This window comes from Cynocephalus volans, chromosome 16 (genome assembly GCF_027409185.1).
Source record: "Cynocephalus volans isolate mCynVol1 chromosome 16, mCynVol1.pri, whole genome shotgun sequence".
Taxonomy (NCBI): domain Eukaryota; kingdom Metazoa; phylum Chordata; class Mammalia; order Dermoptera; family Cynocephalidae; genus Cynocephalus; species Cynocephalus volans.
The window spans coordinates 9141199-9159075 of NC_084475.1; the positions used below are offsets into that span (position 1 = coordinate 9141199).

The 17877-nt window shown below is 39.9% G+C and overlaps 1 protein-coding gene across 4 annotated transcripts in view; it reads left to right on the forward strand.

Annotated features, from left to right (window-relative positions):
• Nucleotides 1–6189, forward strand: part of CEP112 (centrosomal protein 112) — a 539861-nt gene extending 533672 nt beyond the window's left edge. For all 4 annotated transcript variants that reach the window (XM_063080878.1, XM_063080876.1, XM_063080879.1 and 1 more), the window contains 3 exons: nucleotides 1981–2082; nucleotides 4993–5057; nucleotides 6021–6189. In XM_063080878.1, the coding sequence (XP_062936948.1) occupies nucleotides 1981–2082; nucleotides 4993–5057; nucleotides 6021–6024 (171 nt within the window). In that variant the 3' untranslated portion in view covers nucleotides 6025–6189. The remainder of the gene's footprint in view (nucleotides 1–1980; nucleotides 2083–4992; nucleotides 5058–6020) is intronic.
• Nucleotides 6190–17877: the final 11688 nt, after the last annotated feature.

Consider the following 17877-nt stretch of genomic DNA (forward strand, 5'->3'; position numbering starts at 1 on the left):
AATCACTTGAAATTCCTTGTCAGACATTTCAAGGGCTTCTTGTTCTATAGGATCTAGAGTTTGAGAGTTATTACCCTTTGGTGGTGTGCTTTCTTGATTTTTCATATTTCTGGTATCTTTCCTTTGATGTTTAGTCATTGTGGCAGGGGATTTCACAATCTACTGGTTTGACACGATTGTCTGGCTAGGATGTTGCTGGTGTTGCCAATTTGGTATAGGTACCTCAGTGTCTGCTTGGTTGTCCACTAGTGCCTTGTGTTTGTGGTTGCCTCCGGTCTTGGGCCTCTCTGGTCAGCATGCACTCAGCTGGGCTGCTGGGTCACGCACCGGCACCACAGGGCGTGTGGTCTCTGCGGAGCTTCCACCTCCCCTGCTGGACATCTCCCTGCTCCGCACACACTCGGCTGCTGGGTCGCGTGCTGGCACTTCAGGGCATGTAGCTTAACTGAGTTGCCTGGACTTGTATACACTGTTTTCTCTTCTATTCACTGCAACTGGCTGATCTTTATAAGGGTGGTGTCATTTCGCAAAGGAAGTGACGTGAAGTGCCTAAGACAGGATGACACATGAACTTCTTAGAGTTTTGGAGGCTGGGAAGTCCAAAGTTCAGGGAATGCATCTGGTGAGGGTCTTCCTTGGTGGTAGCTTCAGTGACACACGGTATCACATTGCAAGATGGTGGAAGCAGAACTGTGTTTGCATTCATTTGACTCAGCTATCAGATGTAACTATTGGAAGTAAGTCCAAGAAGAGAAGGTGAGAAAAATCGATATGAGAACCAACAAATATTTTATCAGCAAAGACTTTGCATCAGTGAGAGAGATCATTTTTCATTATTTCTTTTTTCCTTTACATATAAATCACAAGATTATAACATGTCTCAAAAAAGCACTTTGCCAAAAATTGAAAACTTACATTCTAGAAGAGTTGCCATGGGATTTTAGTAGGTCATGAAATGAATTATTAGAACACATTTCTTCTTTAATTCAGTTTAGTGCAAGAACAGCTGAGACTTAAAGGCAAGTAATTTTAAATTATCTTTGGCAAATCCATAGGTTTGTCCAACTGAACTCAGTTGTACACATTTTCATAGTATATTACCTTATTTCCAGGTATGTCTGATGAGTCATTTTTTGATACACTGCAATTCTGCTCTAGTATTCCGTTAAGTCACATGACACATGCAACAGATTTTAAAAGTAATTAATACTATCACATCTCAGATTAGGAGGAAGAGAAATGCAGAAACACAGCTGGAGAAGGACAACAATGTCACACCCGTGCACGTCTTCCTCCTCCTCAGTCTGCTTCTTCCATGCTCCTCTGGCTTTTAGAGAGGCAAATGGGATGCGCCACCAACCTTTCCTTTACTGGCCTGGTGACCATCAGTTGGCTGAGCACAGGCCTGATGCTATTCTGGAGGCAGGGAAGTTCCCTGTGACCATAGCACTCTACCTGTCTACCTGTATTGAAGAGGCATGGAGACGCAGCTGTGCAGATTCTCCTTCATTCCTATCTTCATAATCGTATGAATCATATTGAGCACCCTCAGGTACCTGCCAGTTTGGAGGAGTGTTTTAATCAAAGCAAAGACATGCCACTAGTTGTCATCAAATCATGGTTTAACATGGCCCACATCCTGATTAAGGAAAGGCTGTAGGGCTGGCGTGGTGGTGTATCTCATGAGTGGAGAGGAGAGAGCAAGTGTTTTACTCATCAGATGATGAAAATCATGTTAACAAAGACTTTAAAAAAATGAAGTGTTGTTACAGGGACTGCCTTTCCCAGAGTCTCACGGTCAGGCTAGGTGGCTGGTTCAGTTCGTAACTCTTTCCTCTTAGTTCCTCTTTAGTGGCTTCTAACCACATGTAACAAACTGACCTTTGTGATGAACAGATATTATTCTGGGATTTCTTAAATTCAAAACAATCATTTCTGTGGTAAAAAAAAGACATAACTTTCTTTTTTTCCCCATCTTAGATAACTTACATACGACAAGAATATGAAACAAAATTCAAAGGGTTGATGCCAGCATCTCTAAGACAAGAACTTGAAGACACCATTTCTTCCCTAAAATCACAGGTAATTACTGGAATCAAGGCATTTTCCAAGGACATAGGTCATGTGTGTATCCTGAAAGGAAACTAACATAAATTTAATTCTGAATAGATGCCAGAAATCAGTGTGATGTCATAGCATAACCTACTCCCCAGAATGAATTGTTTTTGTTTGTTTTAATTTTTTTTCTTACTACTTTGAGAACTCATTGTTTTGATAAGATTTTCTTAAAAGCACCCTTGAAATTGAAAAGTTCTATTATGGTGATTTCCATTCATTTATAGTCCACATTCTGATAGGGCTTCACCCTTTTATTCTTGGTACCAGGTCCAAAATGCCATCACTTAGCACATTACTGATTGCTCACTGTGTTAAAGTGCAGAGAAATCGAAAGCACAGTTAAGTTAGGAGCATTTTTATTCTGGTGTGTTTTATATGGTTAGAGATAGTAAGATGTGTAAGTTCAAGGAAAAATAATGACGAGGTATTGAGACAATTAGGTTAAAAATTTATTGCTGAAATGTATGGTTCTTGGTATAGTTCATAAAATATTTGAGATAAAATTGATTTAAATTTAGATATTTATTTAAAACTTCAAACATAAGTGTTCTCTATATGCTCTTGTATTGTTTGAATGTTTTATGCACTGCTGGTCTAGTGAGTTTTTTTAACTCAAACATAAGAAACGGTTCACATATTTCCATTTCCAATATACTCAGAAATTTAAGACAATTTTTCCTGGAAAATTCCATGAGGAAAGGATTTCTTTACTCTCTGTGCCAAGAATTGTGCCTGGCACACAGTAGGTGCTCAATAAATTTATTTATGAATAAAATAAATGATATAATTTGATGATATTCAGATTAGCTCTTTGTATGTATTGGATAAAACATGCAGCAAATTTTAGCCTTCATTTTATATTTCCCTCAAGTCTTTTATCTGAAAAAGAGGGGCTGGCCAGTTGGTTAGAGTGAAATGTTCATTACATCAGTCCTTATCCTACTCTTTGCTGTTGCTTCTGTAGGCTAGGAAGTTTTGCTGTGCTTGGTCCTGCATATTAAAATAGGTACTTGAGAAGAGTGTTAACACAGAAAGGGTTAAGAAATCTTTATTTACATGAAAAGCTCTCCTCGAGGTATGGTTTACCCATTAACTTTGTAGGAGTCAGCTATGTAGGACCTGACACCTTCAGAGGAGTTTTTTTTAGGTGGGGGAGGGGGCATGGGGGAATCTGATACCCACCTGCAGGGCTTCTGTTATCATTCATATCATTTCACTGTAATAAAAGCCACTTCAGCCTCCTAAAACTGGATGTTGACCCAGAAAGAGAGTGCTGCCAGCTGCGATCAGGACTCAGAATTGGCAGCTGCATGGAGGAGTCACAGGCCATATAGTGGGCAAATTTAGTTTGAAAGCACAGGTGCCTGTGTTTTTTGAAAATTGTTGGAATTCCGATTGCAAAGCACAGTGGGGGATGGGAAGTTGAATCAGTGTAATCCTTGCATCTGTCAAAATTATCAGTTGTCCTATGGGTCGTTTGAGCAATTGCATAAAATTAAGGGGGTGATATTACAAATAAGCAAAACTGAGAGGACCACTTTGATAGGCACCCATGTAGAAAGACTATGTTTTCCTCTCTTTCAAGCATATTTTCTATTCTGCCAGCTGTACTCTCTTGCACAGCTATGTTTCGGAATCAACCGTTGCCATGGTTTCACTTCAGACCAAAGGGGCTAGAGTAAACAATTCCAAAATGATCAAATACCACTGACTCTTGATTACATTAAGGCATAGTATGTTATCCCCAAACCATTTTTATTTGGTTGTAAAAGGTGCTTTTGAATTTATGCCTACTACAGGTTATCTTTAATAGTATAGAAATTTACACTTCACAATAATCAAATGTGTTGCAAAGGTCTGATTTAAGGGAATATGCTAAGCATCCCAGTTCCCTCCATCCCCCAGCTCCCCAGGAGAGGGTGCGTGGGGTGGTATGTAATCTAAGCTCTGTGGTAGGCAGTTCCTATTGGTTGTTTTAAGTCATGCTCATAACCTTGGGAAGTAACTGTCATTAATCCCATTTCACAGATGAGCCATCAAGAGCTTAAGTAACTTTCCTAGAGCCATAGAGGCCAAGCCAGGAATTGAACCAAGTTGGCCTAACTCCAGACAAGTTCAGGCTCTTTCCACTACAAAATACTGTCTCTCCAACCTCAGGGAATCCCCAGAATGGATTGAGGTTTCCAGAAAGCAGTAATTTTCTTTTCACTCACTTATTCATTCATTAAACTGCTGGTGAATACCAACTACATGCTCAGCCCTGAAAAACAAAACAAAACTGGGATTACAGAGATTTTAAAGTCATTCCTGCCCCAGGAGAGCTGTCTGTTTTGGGGGAGAGACATGAAAACAAGTATCCACTAGTCAGCATGAGCAGTGCTGAGAACAGAGCACAGGAACATGGAGGAGGGAGCCCCTGACTCTGCCTAGGGCTAGGACGGGCAGTTGGGGAGGAGGCAAGCGTAGGAGAGGTGACATTCGAACCAGACAGTGGAAGAGGAATAAGAGATAGCCAAGCATTCCAAGAGAGAAAATGGCCTGTGCCAAGGGGCAACCAAGTGTGGGTGACATAGTGTATAATGCTGTGACGGTGGGAAGGGTGCGAAGAGACATGGAGCCAGCCACAAAGAGAGGATGGAGGCAGATCAAAATGGCTCTGTAATAAGGAGTCTGAATTTATTTTGCAGCCTCTGATGGGTTTCCAGTAGGGATGGGATGTGACCAAATGTAAAAAACACAACATTGACTTTCAACAAATCCTCTGAGTTTAAGGTAGAGAATTACCTGAATTTAAACAAAATCTTACCATACTATTTGCACAATATTGACATTTAAGCCACGTTCATCTCTTCTCATACAAGGTTTCTTTTCTAGGTTAATTTTCTGCAAAAGAGAGCATCCATCCTTCAAGAAGAACTGACTACATATCAAGGCAGAAGGTATAGCCCTTGAGCACAGTGCCTTCTGATTAGTTTGTATTGTTTCCTCCTGTGAGTCTCCTCGTTTGCCATATGAGTCCTTATTAAATTGCTTAGACATAATATCAGTTTTGAAAAAAAAAAGACTTGTTTTTAGTAAACAGCCTATCTTTGAGAAATCACCCACCTCTTTTCCTCGCAGCGTTTAGTCAGTACTGTTAGAACAGAATGAGGGGCTGGGCAGTGAGCTCAGCTGGCTAGAGCATGGTGCTGATGACACCAAAGTCAGGGTTCAAGTTCTGTGGCAACCACAGGAAAAAAAAAAGAAAAGATGATAGAGTCTGCAGAGGTGTGGCAAGTCCGGGCCTCCCCTGGGTAGTCAAGGCGAGACATTGTTGTGAATCCCACTTGCAGGGCTAAGCAGATGCTGTCTTCCTCTTAGTGAGCTGATGCAGTCCTTGATATGATGGCTCACGTCCTCAAAGTCCCATATCCCCTGTGGGTTTGGCGCTGTTCTCTAGACCAGAATCCACCAACGGCTCAGTGATGTCGCAACACTCACAGCGACTAAGTGCCTCCAGTATGCACTTCTCAGGGATGCGCAAGACCTTTTTAGTCAAAGGTTCCCAGTGACATCATGGACACAGATTGTGTTTAGACAATCTGTGTCCATGGGAACCTGGACTGAATTAGAGCAACCAGCACAGGTTGCTCTAATTCAGTCCAGCAACCTTCCTTTTAGTGCGGTGAAAGACTTGAACCACCTATTTGGCATTGAATTAAAAGGAAAGAACTTGTGAATCATTCACTTTTCAAAAGATTCTGTTTGCTTGGTGTAGATAAGATTTGCTCCCTTATAAGCATAAATAATGAGATCTTGATATCAAATATACTTTTTAACCCCTAACCTACTTCTCCAGAATTTTGTAACTGATCGACCTATTAAACCTAGAGAAAGTCATAACTGAGGTTTTCGATTTTCAGGTAACTGCACAAGAGAGTGAAATGGTTGCATTGTCCAGGTTGCACTGTGGATTTCCTCCTGCAGGTTTGAAGATTTGGATATTGTAAAGTAAACTGTGAGATCAGTGGCATATTTTAATACTTAAATGTAATTAAGATCATAAAAAACATGCATCATTTACGCAGTAGTGGGGTGGTTTATTTGTGTCTGCCTAACTTTTTTTTTAACACTCCTTTACTTCTGATTTCCATATTTATGCGCCTTTGAGTATGTGCTGAGAATTGCTTATATTGGGAAAAGAAATGATTTCTTATGGTATACCTTGTTACTGCTTCTGCATAGAATTTTACCAGTTACATATGATCAAAATCACGTTTGTAGTATCATATCAAAATTTTTAACCTGTTTACATTGTTTTCATGTTCATGTTCATATATTATTAAAATATTATTTTGTACTTACCAGTTTTATTTCTACTTTTTATCACACCTCATTTACTAAAGTAAGTGTGACACATACATGGTATTTTTCCCTAGCAAATACTTGATTGTACTTTGGGGAAAAACTTTACCCTTATGTCATTTCAAAGACAGATCCATAATTAGTGCATGAAGTTGGTATTTAGAATAAAATCACTGCATCATCTGATATCAGTCCAAGTATTTGCATGTTGGTCTCCAATCTGATCCTGGAACTCCAGAAGCAGAATGGTATAAGAATTTTATGTAGCAGCTATGGCTTAATTGTGACTTTCTTGATCGCTCTTTTTATGGCTGCTGTAATTGTAATATCAATCAAAGATCTTCACAAAAGCCTAAAAATGTAGAGTCATGTTAGAAGGATGCAACACATTGGCAAATGATCACAGAATAGGCTTTAATTGATCTGTTTTCATGTGGGCACCTCCTCATAGAGAGAATATGCTGTTGCTCCCATAAGTGGATGTGTAAATCTGGGTCCCTCTCTCCGCGTGAATGCCAATAAGAGTTCTGTGCTGATCTGTCCACCCTGATTGGCCAAGGAAATTTTGAAGTGCACTGAATGGATGCTCCAGATTCTTCTGTGACTGCACTGTGGTGCGTCATGCCACGGGCCTTTTGAGACACTCCAAAAATCTGGCCCATGGGTGGGGCTGTGGTCATCTGATTTACTGTAAAGGGACAGGGCAGAAAGTTTATTTACAGTTTTTCAAAATTCTTTTCTCTTTCCCACGCCCTTGTCTGTTGTTTGCTGCCCAAGTATTAATTACCCTTTTTTTGAGCTGTAACTGAGACACAGATGATAATGAAGTACCAGGTTTTACAGCCACTTCCACAGCCAGGGTGAGGATCAGCACACGTGGGTGTGCGGCGGCCATCCGTGGAGGCCTGGCATTCTTGCACTAACTCGTCTGTGTGGGGCCACCACACTGCCTGTTGACGCTTGGACACTCACCCTGACAGTCCGTGTCTTTTGAAAGATAAGGTTTTTCCTGCGTATATGATAAATTACAGTACTGGCTTCAAGCAAAAGCAAAATCATAGCAGATGCTGTTAAATCCACCTAATGAATGAGGACAATTAGTACTCAGACTGTGATTTAGTACTTGGAAGGGGAGGATTAAGGCTGCATGATTAATGTTAAATACTTCTGTACAGACTGTGGAAAACAGGTGGAGGTTCAACAGACTTGGATAATAAGGTTATTAGCTGTTTGAAGTGAAAATACTTTGTGAATTGTGTTGTACGCTGGAATTGGAACTCCCACTCGAGAATATTTGTTTTCCATGAGTAAATATCAGTAGGTGTTTTGGAAAGTTGCCTTCTATTCTTTCTTTTCCTTATTTCAAGGGTTATGAAATTACAAACACTGATGAACCTTTGACATTACCCAGATCCTGTTACCCTTCTGAAGCGTGTCATGTATGTGTGGGAGTAAATGAAATGAAATTTTAGGGCAGTTTGATTGGAAGTGATTGGAATGGGTGGTTGACACTAATATATTTTGTGAACATTCTCTGATGCAGGAAGAGAAAGAAAAATTGCATTTGTGTGTTTGAAATTCCTTTCTGAGTTGAACACTGTGTATAGAAATGGCTACTGGGATAAAAAGTAAGTGCTCAGGAAGTAAATGATAAACATTGTGCCTGATTTATAAAATCATCTAAGATTTCATCCTTTCTTCTATCTGGTAGAAGATCAATTGTTCATTACAAGTACCTAATTTAATTACATCTCAGGTTATGATAACTGGCTGCTGTACCTGAGTCATCCTCTTGTGCTTTTTATATTTCAACATGTAATTGTCAACAGGTAGTGATTGATAAAGCACTTGGATCAAGCCAAGCAGAGGAAAAACTCTGGGATCACAGCGTTCTTGATGTGTGTTGTTATTCAGTTATGGGGTCAGGGAAGAGAAAAGTTAAAAGGAAAGTTAGTTATTCAGTCATCTGCGTATGTCATAGTTTTGTTCACCATTTCTGCATCACCAAGCAGTGAGCCCTTTCAGGAGTCTGACCTCTGATTTTTTGCAACCTCCCCTCTTAACAATGAACTCCACAGAGGGCAGCCATCACGGGGCACAATGGAGTGAAAAAGACTAAGATAGAGGGAAGAGAGGATGGACAGACTTGCTTCATAGATTGTACAAAAGAATTGACTGTGACTCAAGGGAAATAGCTGAGATTCAGACATTACACTGTAATGTCACATATTAACAGTGATTTCTTCAGAAACAGGCACATGCTGGCAGTGGTGAGCAACCTCATTAAAGGAATCTGCAGAGAAAGTGCAGAAAGAAGAAACTGTGAGTTTGAATTAACAATTAACAGCTCTCTTATTGAAGTGCATAGAAGGCAGTGGTGTGGTGTTTCAGCTTTCTTTCTAAGAGTAAAAAGGAAAGGTAAAACATCAAAAATGGTGGGAGAAAAGTTTCAGAACCCAAGGTCGTTTTAATTCATAGTTTCCTTAAAAGAACTATCTCTTCCGAGCTTTCATATTTTGTTCAGAAAGGTCATCTCTTTTAAGCCTAGTCATTAAAGATGGTTTGCTCTTTAAAGTGAATTATCAAAGGGTGTAGAAATTGCAAGTTACTGAAACTAAAATGCATGATCAATTTTAAGTCTGCTAACTAAAGCCTACTTAAAATTGGATGTGCTTTTGTCCTGGCAGCCTCTTTGATAAAACCAGAAAAAGATACATGGTTGACCAATTCAAAGTAGGGAAGGAAGATAATTAGATAAAACTTTTTTTCAACTGTTGAAGTGGCTCTTGGCTTTGGAGACTTGATTAGGAGCTGTGGCATAGGCTGTAATGGTGTCTGAAGAGTGAAAATTGAATATCCCAGATTTTGACCTGATTAGTATTAACATTCTTCACTATATTGTTTTTAAAGTAGAATCAAACTTCAGATCATGTTATTTATCCCTCATATAGAGGAAGAGAAATGAAATTTGTAACATAAGACTGAAGGAATTTTAAAATCTTGATCCCTCACCAATATCTAGTTGAGTTGAAAATTTGTTCTTCCAGACATTTCAGTTTTAAGCAAAAGATTTCCATCAGGCAAATCTTTTAAAACCAAAGACCCAAGATGTTGCTACAGATTTTGCTGTTTTGAGAACTGAAGCTTAGTCTAGACTTCAGGCTAATAAATATTCTTATATCCTCTTTGGGAGTCTACCACTTAAGAGAAGTCGCGTGGAAAATAGCTAGTTGGACATAGAGACTTTATCATGGAACAGAAATAGAGGGCTACCTAGTAAGAAGCCTGATGTATTTAATTAGCTAAAATGTGGTTATGTGAGTGAAACTATTTTGTCCATACCCCTTTACTTTAGCTAGGAAAGGAAATTAGTTTATAGGTTGAGTCTACCCATTAGCTTTATTTCCTTAGGTAATTCTCTATACCTATCTGGGCCTCGCTTTTCTAATTGATAACATAAAGGGGTATTACTAGACCATTATTTCCCAAACTATACTATTTCAGTCCTCTCATTCAGTTTTTCTCAAGCTAGTATTCCGTCAAGCCCTATTCTGTATGATTTGTCTTGAAGTATTCAGATTTGATATTTAGGAAATGTGGCATGCTATATCCCACTCTTGAAGACACATTTACATAACTCATTCATTGGTTCATTTAATAAATAGTTATTGATTGCCAACTGTGTGCTAGATAGCACATTAACCACTCCAAAACTTAAAGGCTTAAGCAATAATTTATTCTAAAACAATAATGGCAATTTATTATAAGACACCAATTTATTATCATATCTCTTGGTGCTGAGGGTTGACCAGACTCAATTAGGCTGTTCTCACATGGATTTCATGCAGATGTGGGCTGAGGTGGCAGTCTTGGGAGACAAGGGCTCAAGCCCACAATGGCCCACTCACATGGTGGGCAACCGATACTGACTGTTGGCTAGAGCATGGAGGCTGTGAATAGCCCTCAAGAGCAAGCCCAGCAAGAGACCAGACATGGAAGCCACTATCCCCATAAGGCCTATGCCCAGAAACTGGCACGGCATCCCAGAGTCAAGGGTAGAAGACATAGACCCCAGCAAAGTCAAAGAGTCTGTGGCTATCTTTAATCTGCCACACCCTTTGGTAAAGAACCCTACTTAATTTTCTTTAACCTGGAATTGCCTAAAATGATTTGATCCATGGAATAGCCTTTTCTGTGGCCCGCGTATTTTATTATACACAGTTCTGTGAAATATTGATTTGAGAAACCCAAACCTAAGTGATTGCTGAAAAGTTCCTTCCTGTTCAAAAAATTCTGTATCATATTTCTACAATCACAGGTTAAATTGGGGATTTAGAAACCCTTCTTGAGAAGCCCTGAGTTAGGAACATTCGGTAAGGCCATGTCTCCCTCTGTGATTCTTTTGAAAGATGGTAGCAAACATAGTTGAATGTTTTTCTCAACTTTTCTCTGTTTGGGCTTGATATACACTGTTTATCATAATTATCTTAGGAAGTGTATTATTATAAAGGCCCACCAAAACTCATACCCTGTGTTTAGGATGGTTTTTCCTTCTTTCGTGGAACTACCAGGCACAAGGAAGGATGTGGATTTGGTGGGCCTGTGAAGGGAAATTTCCTGAACCACAGAACACTTAAAAACTACTCAACCGAGTAGAGCATGATTATCTCGATAAACAAGTGAATCAGCCTCCTAATCGCCCCGTGAGCTTCCTCGCCACTGCAGGGAGTGCTCTCTATTGATGCCACTTGCCCATCTCCTGAATCTCACTCTTCTCAGCCCGAGCCTGGGTGGGGGAATGTAAATATGTTAACAGAGCCAAGTGCCAAGAGCGAGGCTGCCTTTCTGCTAACTCTGCACCTTACTGAACGCGGCAGATCGCTGGACGATTGATCCAGCCTCGTGACCAGCATGTGTTTTGAAAACATCGAGATGGTTGGTTTGCCGAGTTCAGCTCTGTTCAGCAAGCAGAGCCTGAGAGCTTGAGGGTGAAAGGAAAATAGAAAAGCCACTTTCTCCTTAGGAAGAGGAAATATTTTCATAATAGGGTGGTGGAGGGTTCTGAGGATCTTGCTCTTCTTAAAGAAATACCTTGACATCAACTGATGTTTCTCAAAACCAAGTTTTGTGTTTCCCAGTTTTGCTTCACACCAGGTGGCTGAAGCTGTCATTTCCCCAACATCAACCCTGATGTTACTCAAGTTGTGTGTAAACACGGGTCCTAGTCCAGTCTCCCTTGAACACTTTGGTGTTTCCCAGCTACAGCATTGTCACAAGCCTGTGTGAAATCCTTTTCAAAACTGATCATTTGGCCCATTACATATCATTGTGTTTGTAATAAAAATATTTATCCAGGCCAGGCCTCAGTGGTTACCGCGTGAGGCCTGGGCGGTGTTGCTTCATCATGTCTCCACCTGCTCCTTCTCAGAGTTAAGGATCTGGTAACAGTTTTCTGCCTAGAGTGATATTTCTTACAGTGTTAGGGAACCTTTCTCCAACTGAGTTCCCACTTGTGTTGTCTGATTTTCTTCTTCAGTATTTTTATTTATGCATTTGGGCATGTGAATTTGGAAGCTGCTGGAATATAAGTCGGGTAGATTAAAATTTTTCTTTTAAAACCCTTTCTGTGATCTTATTTGGATTGTGTGTATGTGTATATATGAGTGTGTAATGGCAAATCCATACATCTTTTCTTTATAGTGCCAAAAATCTTTTCTAAATAGGCTAAATAAGATAGCAAACCTAAGTAGACCTTGTACTGCTGGCCCCTGCTGTCAGGTACTTTGCCTGAAACAATACATTGCTCCTTCTCTCTCTTTTTTTATTGGCAGAGGAGAAAGATTAATTGGCCCCACCTCCATCTCACATTGTAATTATTGTTCTCCTTGTGTTATCACCTCTAATATGTGAGGAGCATTTTCACTTCATATAAATTGTAGGTTGAGCTCAACTCTTCAAAAATCAAATGTTTGCTCAAAAATTAAACATTCTGCAGACCTTTGCTGAGTGCCTTGTTTGTCCCTGGGACTGAACCTGTGACTTGGATGCATACAAGGACAAATAAGACTTTGGCAGCATGCTGCTTGCCCATAAAGAGGTTGTGATCCAGAAGGGAAGAGAAAACATTTATAAAAACGAAAAAAAAAAAAAAAGAGATAATATAAGAGAGAACATGATCTTTGTATGAAAGCAAGGCCAAATATTGAGAATCCCAAGGAAGCAGTAACATTTGAAATCAAGTCTGACTTGAAATCAAGGTGACTCTTAAGCTGGAGTTTGTGATAGGAGTAGGATTTCAGTAGGTAGAAATGTGGAAGGGTCTTTTGGATGGAGTCATAGCCAGTGAAGTAGATCAGATCATCTAGACGACAGCTGCTGAGAGAAAAGTAGGATGAGATGAGACTTAAAGATGTGTCGGAGTCAAATTATGGAAGACAAAGGGAACTGCGTTCGCTGACTACCTACAGTGCCGGTTGAGGCCTCAGCACAGATTGGCATGTTGCTTAGTTTCTCTGAGTCTGGGTTTTCTTATCTTAGGAAATGGAGGAAATAGAATGTGGTTATGAAGATCAAATGAGATAATGCATTTAAAAAGTCTAACAGGCAATAAACTTTCAATAAATGAAGGCTATTTTTATTTTATGATAATCTCCAATAATTTCATGATATAAGTATTATTTATACTTGAGGAATCTGAAGCAAAGAGAAGTTTGGAAATTTGCCCAAGGCCACGTATCTAATATCTGGTGACAGCAGAAATTGGAACTCCTGTGTCTCTCATTCACTCATGTTTTGCTCTTTTCACTGTAGTACATTGCTTCCATGGATGAGGAGAAATTTGAAGTTTGTTTTATAAGCAACAGGGAGCAATTAAAGAGTTTTGAGCAGGGGAATTACACCATCAGAAATTGCTATATGAGCATATGTCTAGCAACAGCATGAAGTGGAATGGATTAGAGGAGACAAGAGGCTGGAGGCAGGGAACTTAGAAAATGTGTGCAGTATTCCCATAAATTGGTCCAAGTTCCCAGTAAGAGAAGCGTTTCTCTGTGAATGGAAAGTAGGTCAGAGATTGAGTAGCCACTGTGGCACCGAATGAATGATTGTGAAAGAGAGGGAAACATAGGTGGGGCCAAGGTTTCTAGCCTAAGAAGATGTATGGCACAGATTTGAATGGGGGGAGAGTGATGTGTTTGGGTTTAGGCATAATGAGCTTCACCAGGTAACTGGAAACCTGGGTCAGGGCCGAGAGATTTGTCAAGCAGGAACATCTCAGAGTTGATGCTGGAAGAGCCAATGGTTTCACCAAAAAGGGGAAGGGCTGGGTGGAAACAGAAAAGGAGAGGGAGAGAGATAAGAGGGGACCAGGAGAGAGTGCACTGTTCAGGAAGCCGAGGAAAACGTTTATAAAAGAGAAGCAGGGGGGCCGGCCCTGTGGCTCACTCGGGAGAGTGCGGCACTAGTAGCACTGAAGCCGTGGGTTCAGATCCTGTATAGGGATGGCCGGTGAGCTCACTGGCTGAGCGTGGTGCAGACCACACCATGCCGAGGGTTGCAATACCCTTACCGGTCACAAAAAAAAAAAAAAAAAAAAAAAAGAAGAAGCAGTGGGAAAGAGAGGGCTGGTGCGCAGGGTCAGACACGGAGTGCTTCAAAGAGGATAAAGTTCTTTGAGTTTGCACTTGAGGAAGAAGTCAGGATGGGTGATGGATGAAAGGAGGCCATCTCAATTCCTTGAAGGTCCCAAATGAAGGGCCTGGTAGTTCCCAGACCTCTCCAGTCCTGAGCTTAGTGGAAAAGGGAACAGATGTTCTGAGAGCTCCTTAGGGATTGGAGGCAGGGTTCCTTTGTTGATTTTAAGTAACAGTTTGCAGTTGCTGATGCTTCCACAGGACGCTAAGCCCACAAGAACACTGGAGCTCATGTAGGCCCTGTGGTGTGAATTGGTGGTATCCTGAATAATTTATTAAAGTTTAGGGAAATATTTTTGAAAGTCCAGCTCGTCTCTCATCATACAATCTTCACCAATTTGTAAATTTCATAGAGTTGCTAAATGAAGTTAGCCACTTTGCAAACTAGCCCTCAGAATAAATCGTGATAATAAAATCGATTGTCCATGAGGGAAGTTCCTCTACATTCAGTCAGATGTTTTTCTTGTGATCCTTACTAATATGAAATTCTGGAGTTATCATTGGTTTTCACGTTGGTTTTTAGGCATTTTAATTCTCACCAAGAGCAACAAAATGTCAACTTTAACTTAAGTTGATATTTAGGCAGAACTTAACCTTGAGTTAGCATACTTATCACAAAATTACACTTTTTAATGCTCAGCACCCCCCCCCAAAAAAAAACACATAGTAATTAATGCAAGCCAATGGTTGTGAACCCATTTTGGGGGTAGAGAAGATTATATTAAAAATAGGACAATGTGAGGGCCGGTATAAGGGCTTTAGTATTGAACACCAGAATGTGAAACAACTTTTTTAAAAGGAAAATTAAACATTAAAATTTCAGAAATATAGATATGACTTTCTACTACATAAAAGCATTTTGATGCCTTAAATTTCTTTAATAAATTTTGTAAGTGCTTACCACAATGTTTAGAAGCAAAATGTTTTTCTTTCCTTATTTTTTAAAAATAGTTTGGCACCAAAATTTTCTTAATGCAACCATAAAAGTCATTAATAGGGACATAGAAAGAAAACAGGGCAAGACATTCTAATTCTGTTAAATAGCTTAGATCAGGGGGCTCATTTTGGCGGGAGGAAGGGGAAAATGGCTTTTTTCGACCAAGGGAAATTGAGAACAGGACATTTGGGCACTTCATAGTCTCTGGGGGCAGAGAGAGGGTAGTAAAATTGGTCAGTGCTTTATATTTGCTGACTGTCCTTCAAAGAAGTGGCAAGAGGAACCAAATTTTGCCTGGTGTCCTTGAGCTGTTGAGAGAATTTAGTCAAGTCAAGCTGACCAGAGCGTGGCTTCCTCAGTGTGCTGAGGGTGGCATTCCCCACCGGGAATGTCTGCAGAAATGACTGGTGAGTAGAGGTGTCAAGAGCTGAGAGGCCATGCCACCACGAATCCAGCTCAGGATTTCTTTTTCAATAATAGAATGTGCCCTTCCCAGGGGCCAAAAGAGAAGGTAGAATCCAGTTGCAACTTAAAAGCATGTTAATATTCAGCTAGTCCATTGCAGAGCTCAGACAGTGAGAGGGAGGTTTGTAGCCATTGACTCGGAATTATTCTGCAGCTGGTGTCCTAGAAGTGGTGCCAGTCTTCTGCCAGATGGCATCGGCTAAAAGCAAGCTGAGAAATGCCATGGGTAATTATGAGCCTGATTTTAGAATACTTACCACTCACTGCTAAGTAGGATGTGATTTTTCCCCCAGGCACTTCAGGAACAAACGGAGAGGATCCCAACACAGGAAAATTGTAGCATTGTAGAGAAGCTCTGAGTTTTGTTCCTATAGATGTATGTGAAACTGGGAGTAGCATTTTTCTTCATCTGTAAGGAGTGTTGGGGCCAAAAATAAGTGGAATCTAAATTCAGATTAGCCTCACTGTATATCTTCTGACCACGGAGAAGGGAAAGTATAATTCTACTGTGTCTTCAGGCGAATTACTAAATCTTCTTATTAAAGTATAGTTCACAATACTTTATTACACAAAACTTTATTAAAGGCAAGAGCTTGTATTGATAGCCAGGTTCAATTTCTAACAATTTGGTTAAATTGGCCTGTAGGCTAGCCACATAAACTCTAAGGTGTACAGCCTTAGGTTCACCAGCCAGATAAATGGACAAGAAATAATGACTGTAGCATTATCAAATTAGTAATGAGTTTAAGATATAGAAGTCACTTAGGCCATCTTGAAAGGGAAATGCCACCTGCAACTGATGTGGAGTACAGACAGTCCTTTGTAGTCAACGGCTTGTCTTGCTGCTTGTCCCTACTTTAAGGTCTTTTCTTCACCTGAGTAAGACCCCTGCTAACCACCCAAGCATATATTTACTATGACCTGTATCAGTCTACCCAGTCAAGGTCCAGGTTGGTAGTGATTTCATCTGACTCTTATAGAAAAAAACCAAAAACAAAAACATCTTTTTTACAACACTTCTTTTAAGAAAAAAATTTAACTATTAAAAATGTTTTCATGCTGGGCCGAGCCCGTGGCGCACTTGGTAGAGTGCTGCGCTGGCAGCGCGGTGACGCTCCCGCCGCGGGTTCGGATCCTATATAGGACTGACCAGTGCACTCACTGGCTGAGTGCCGGTCACGAAAAAACGACAAAAAAAAAAAAAAAAAAATGTTTTCATGCTTCTCTATATCTAAGAAAAGTAAATGTGATGTGCAGATTCTCAATCAATAAAAAGATAAGAAAGTTTATATTTTGGAAACAAAGCATTTAGTCAAAAGGAAGACATCTCGATTGATTGTCAGCACAATTTTGAAGGACTAAAAATATTTGAAGCATGTGAAGAGCCAATACCTCAGTTATAAGAGAATGTGATGGGCTCATTTATGAAGGAGAAAAAGAAAACTGATAACACAGTGGAAATCTAATCAGATATAGTGAACTCATATACCGCAGAATCAAGCAGTAGTTCGGGCAAACGAACCAATTCTCTGCTAAACACCTAAGAACGTGAAGACATTTTTAGCACCACCAAAGCAGTGTTTCATCACTTTCAGAAATGAACCTGTTGGTTTGATGTCAAAGGACAGGAGAAAGCTTTAAAACCTATTCAGAAGCATCAAAGAATTCTGCAGAAAAGTCGATAAAAGGGGGCAAGGGATCTTTTCTCTTCTAGCAGGTACCACTCAGCGGATTGCTAGAGTATCCATGCATATTAAATCCACAGTAACTATTTTCTAGACATGACTCCATTTTTAATTGTTCCAAGGCCCTTGGAGCAATGAAAAATGCTGATACTAAGATGCCATTTTCTGTCCAACATCCTTGGACTCATAAGAAAACTCAGCCAGTTCAGCCCATGAAGAAAAGCCTCAAAAAGGAACATTTATGATCTAGTTTTTAATGTGATTGTTGATTTTGCATATTTATTAAATATTTTATAATAAAATATTTGCTTTGTTTTTTAAATTTATTTTCAAGACTAGTTTTGGTGTTTTTAATGTTATGAAACACGTTCTTATACATGGATTCTCCATTTGTAACAGGAAGCCTTTAGCCATAAAAATAATTTAACTTGTTACCAGCCTGGTAACTAATTAAGTTGTAGAGGATCGCTTATCTTTATTTAATGAATTTTGGGACCAAGAATTGTGATATACACTTCTTCCAACTTTTGTAAAGATGAAACATGCAGAACATTTAATCCTAATAACTCGAAGTTAAGGTTTATCCAGAAGGGTAGACAGAGTAGAGTTTGGGTAGAAAGAGCAAATGGCTTTTGCT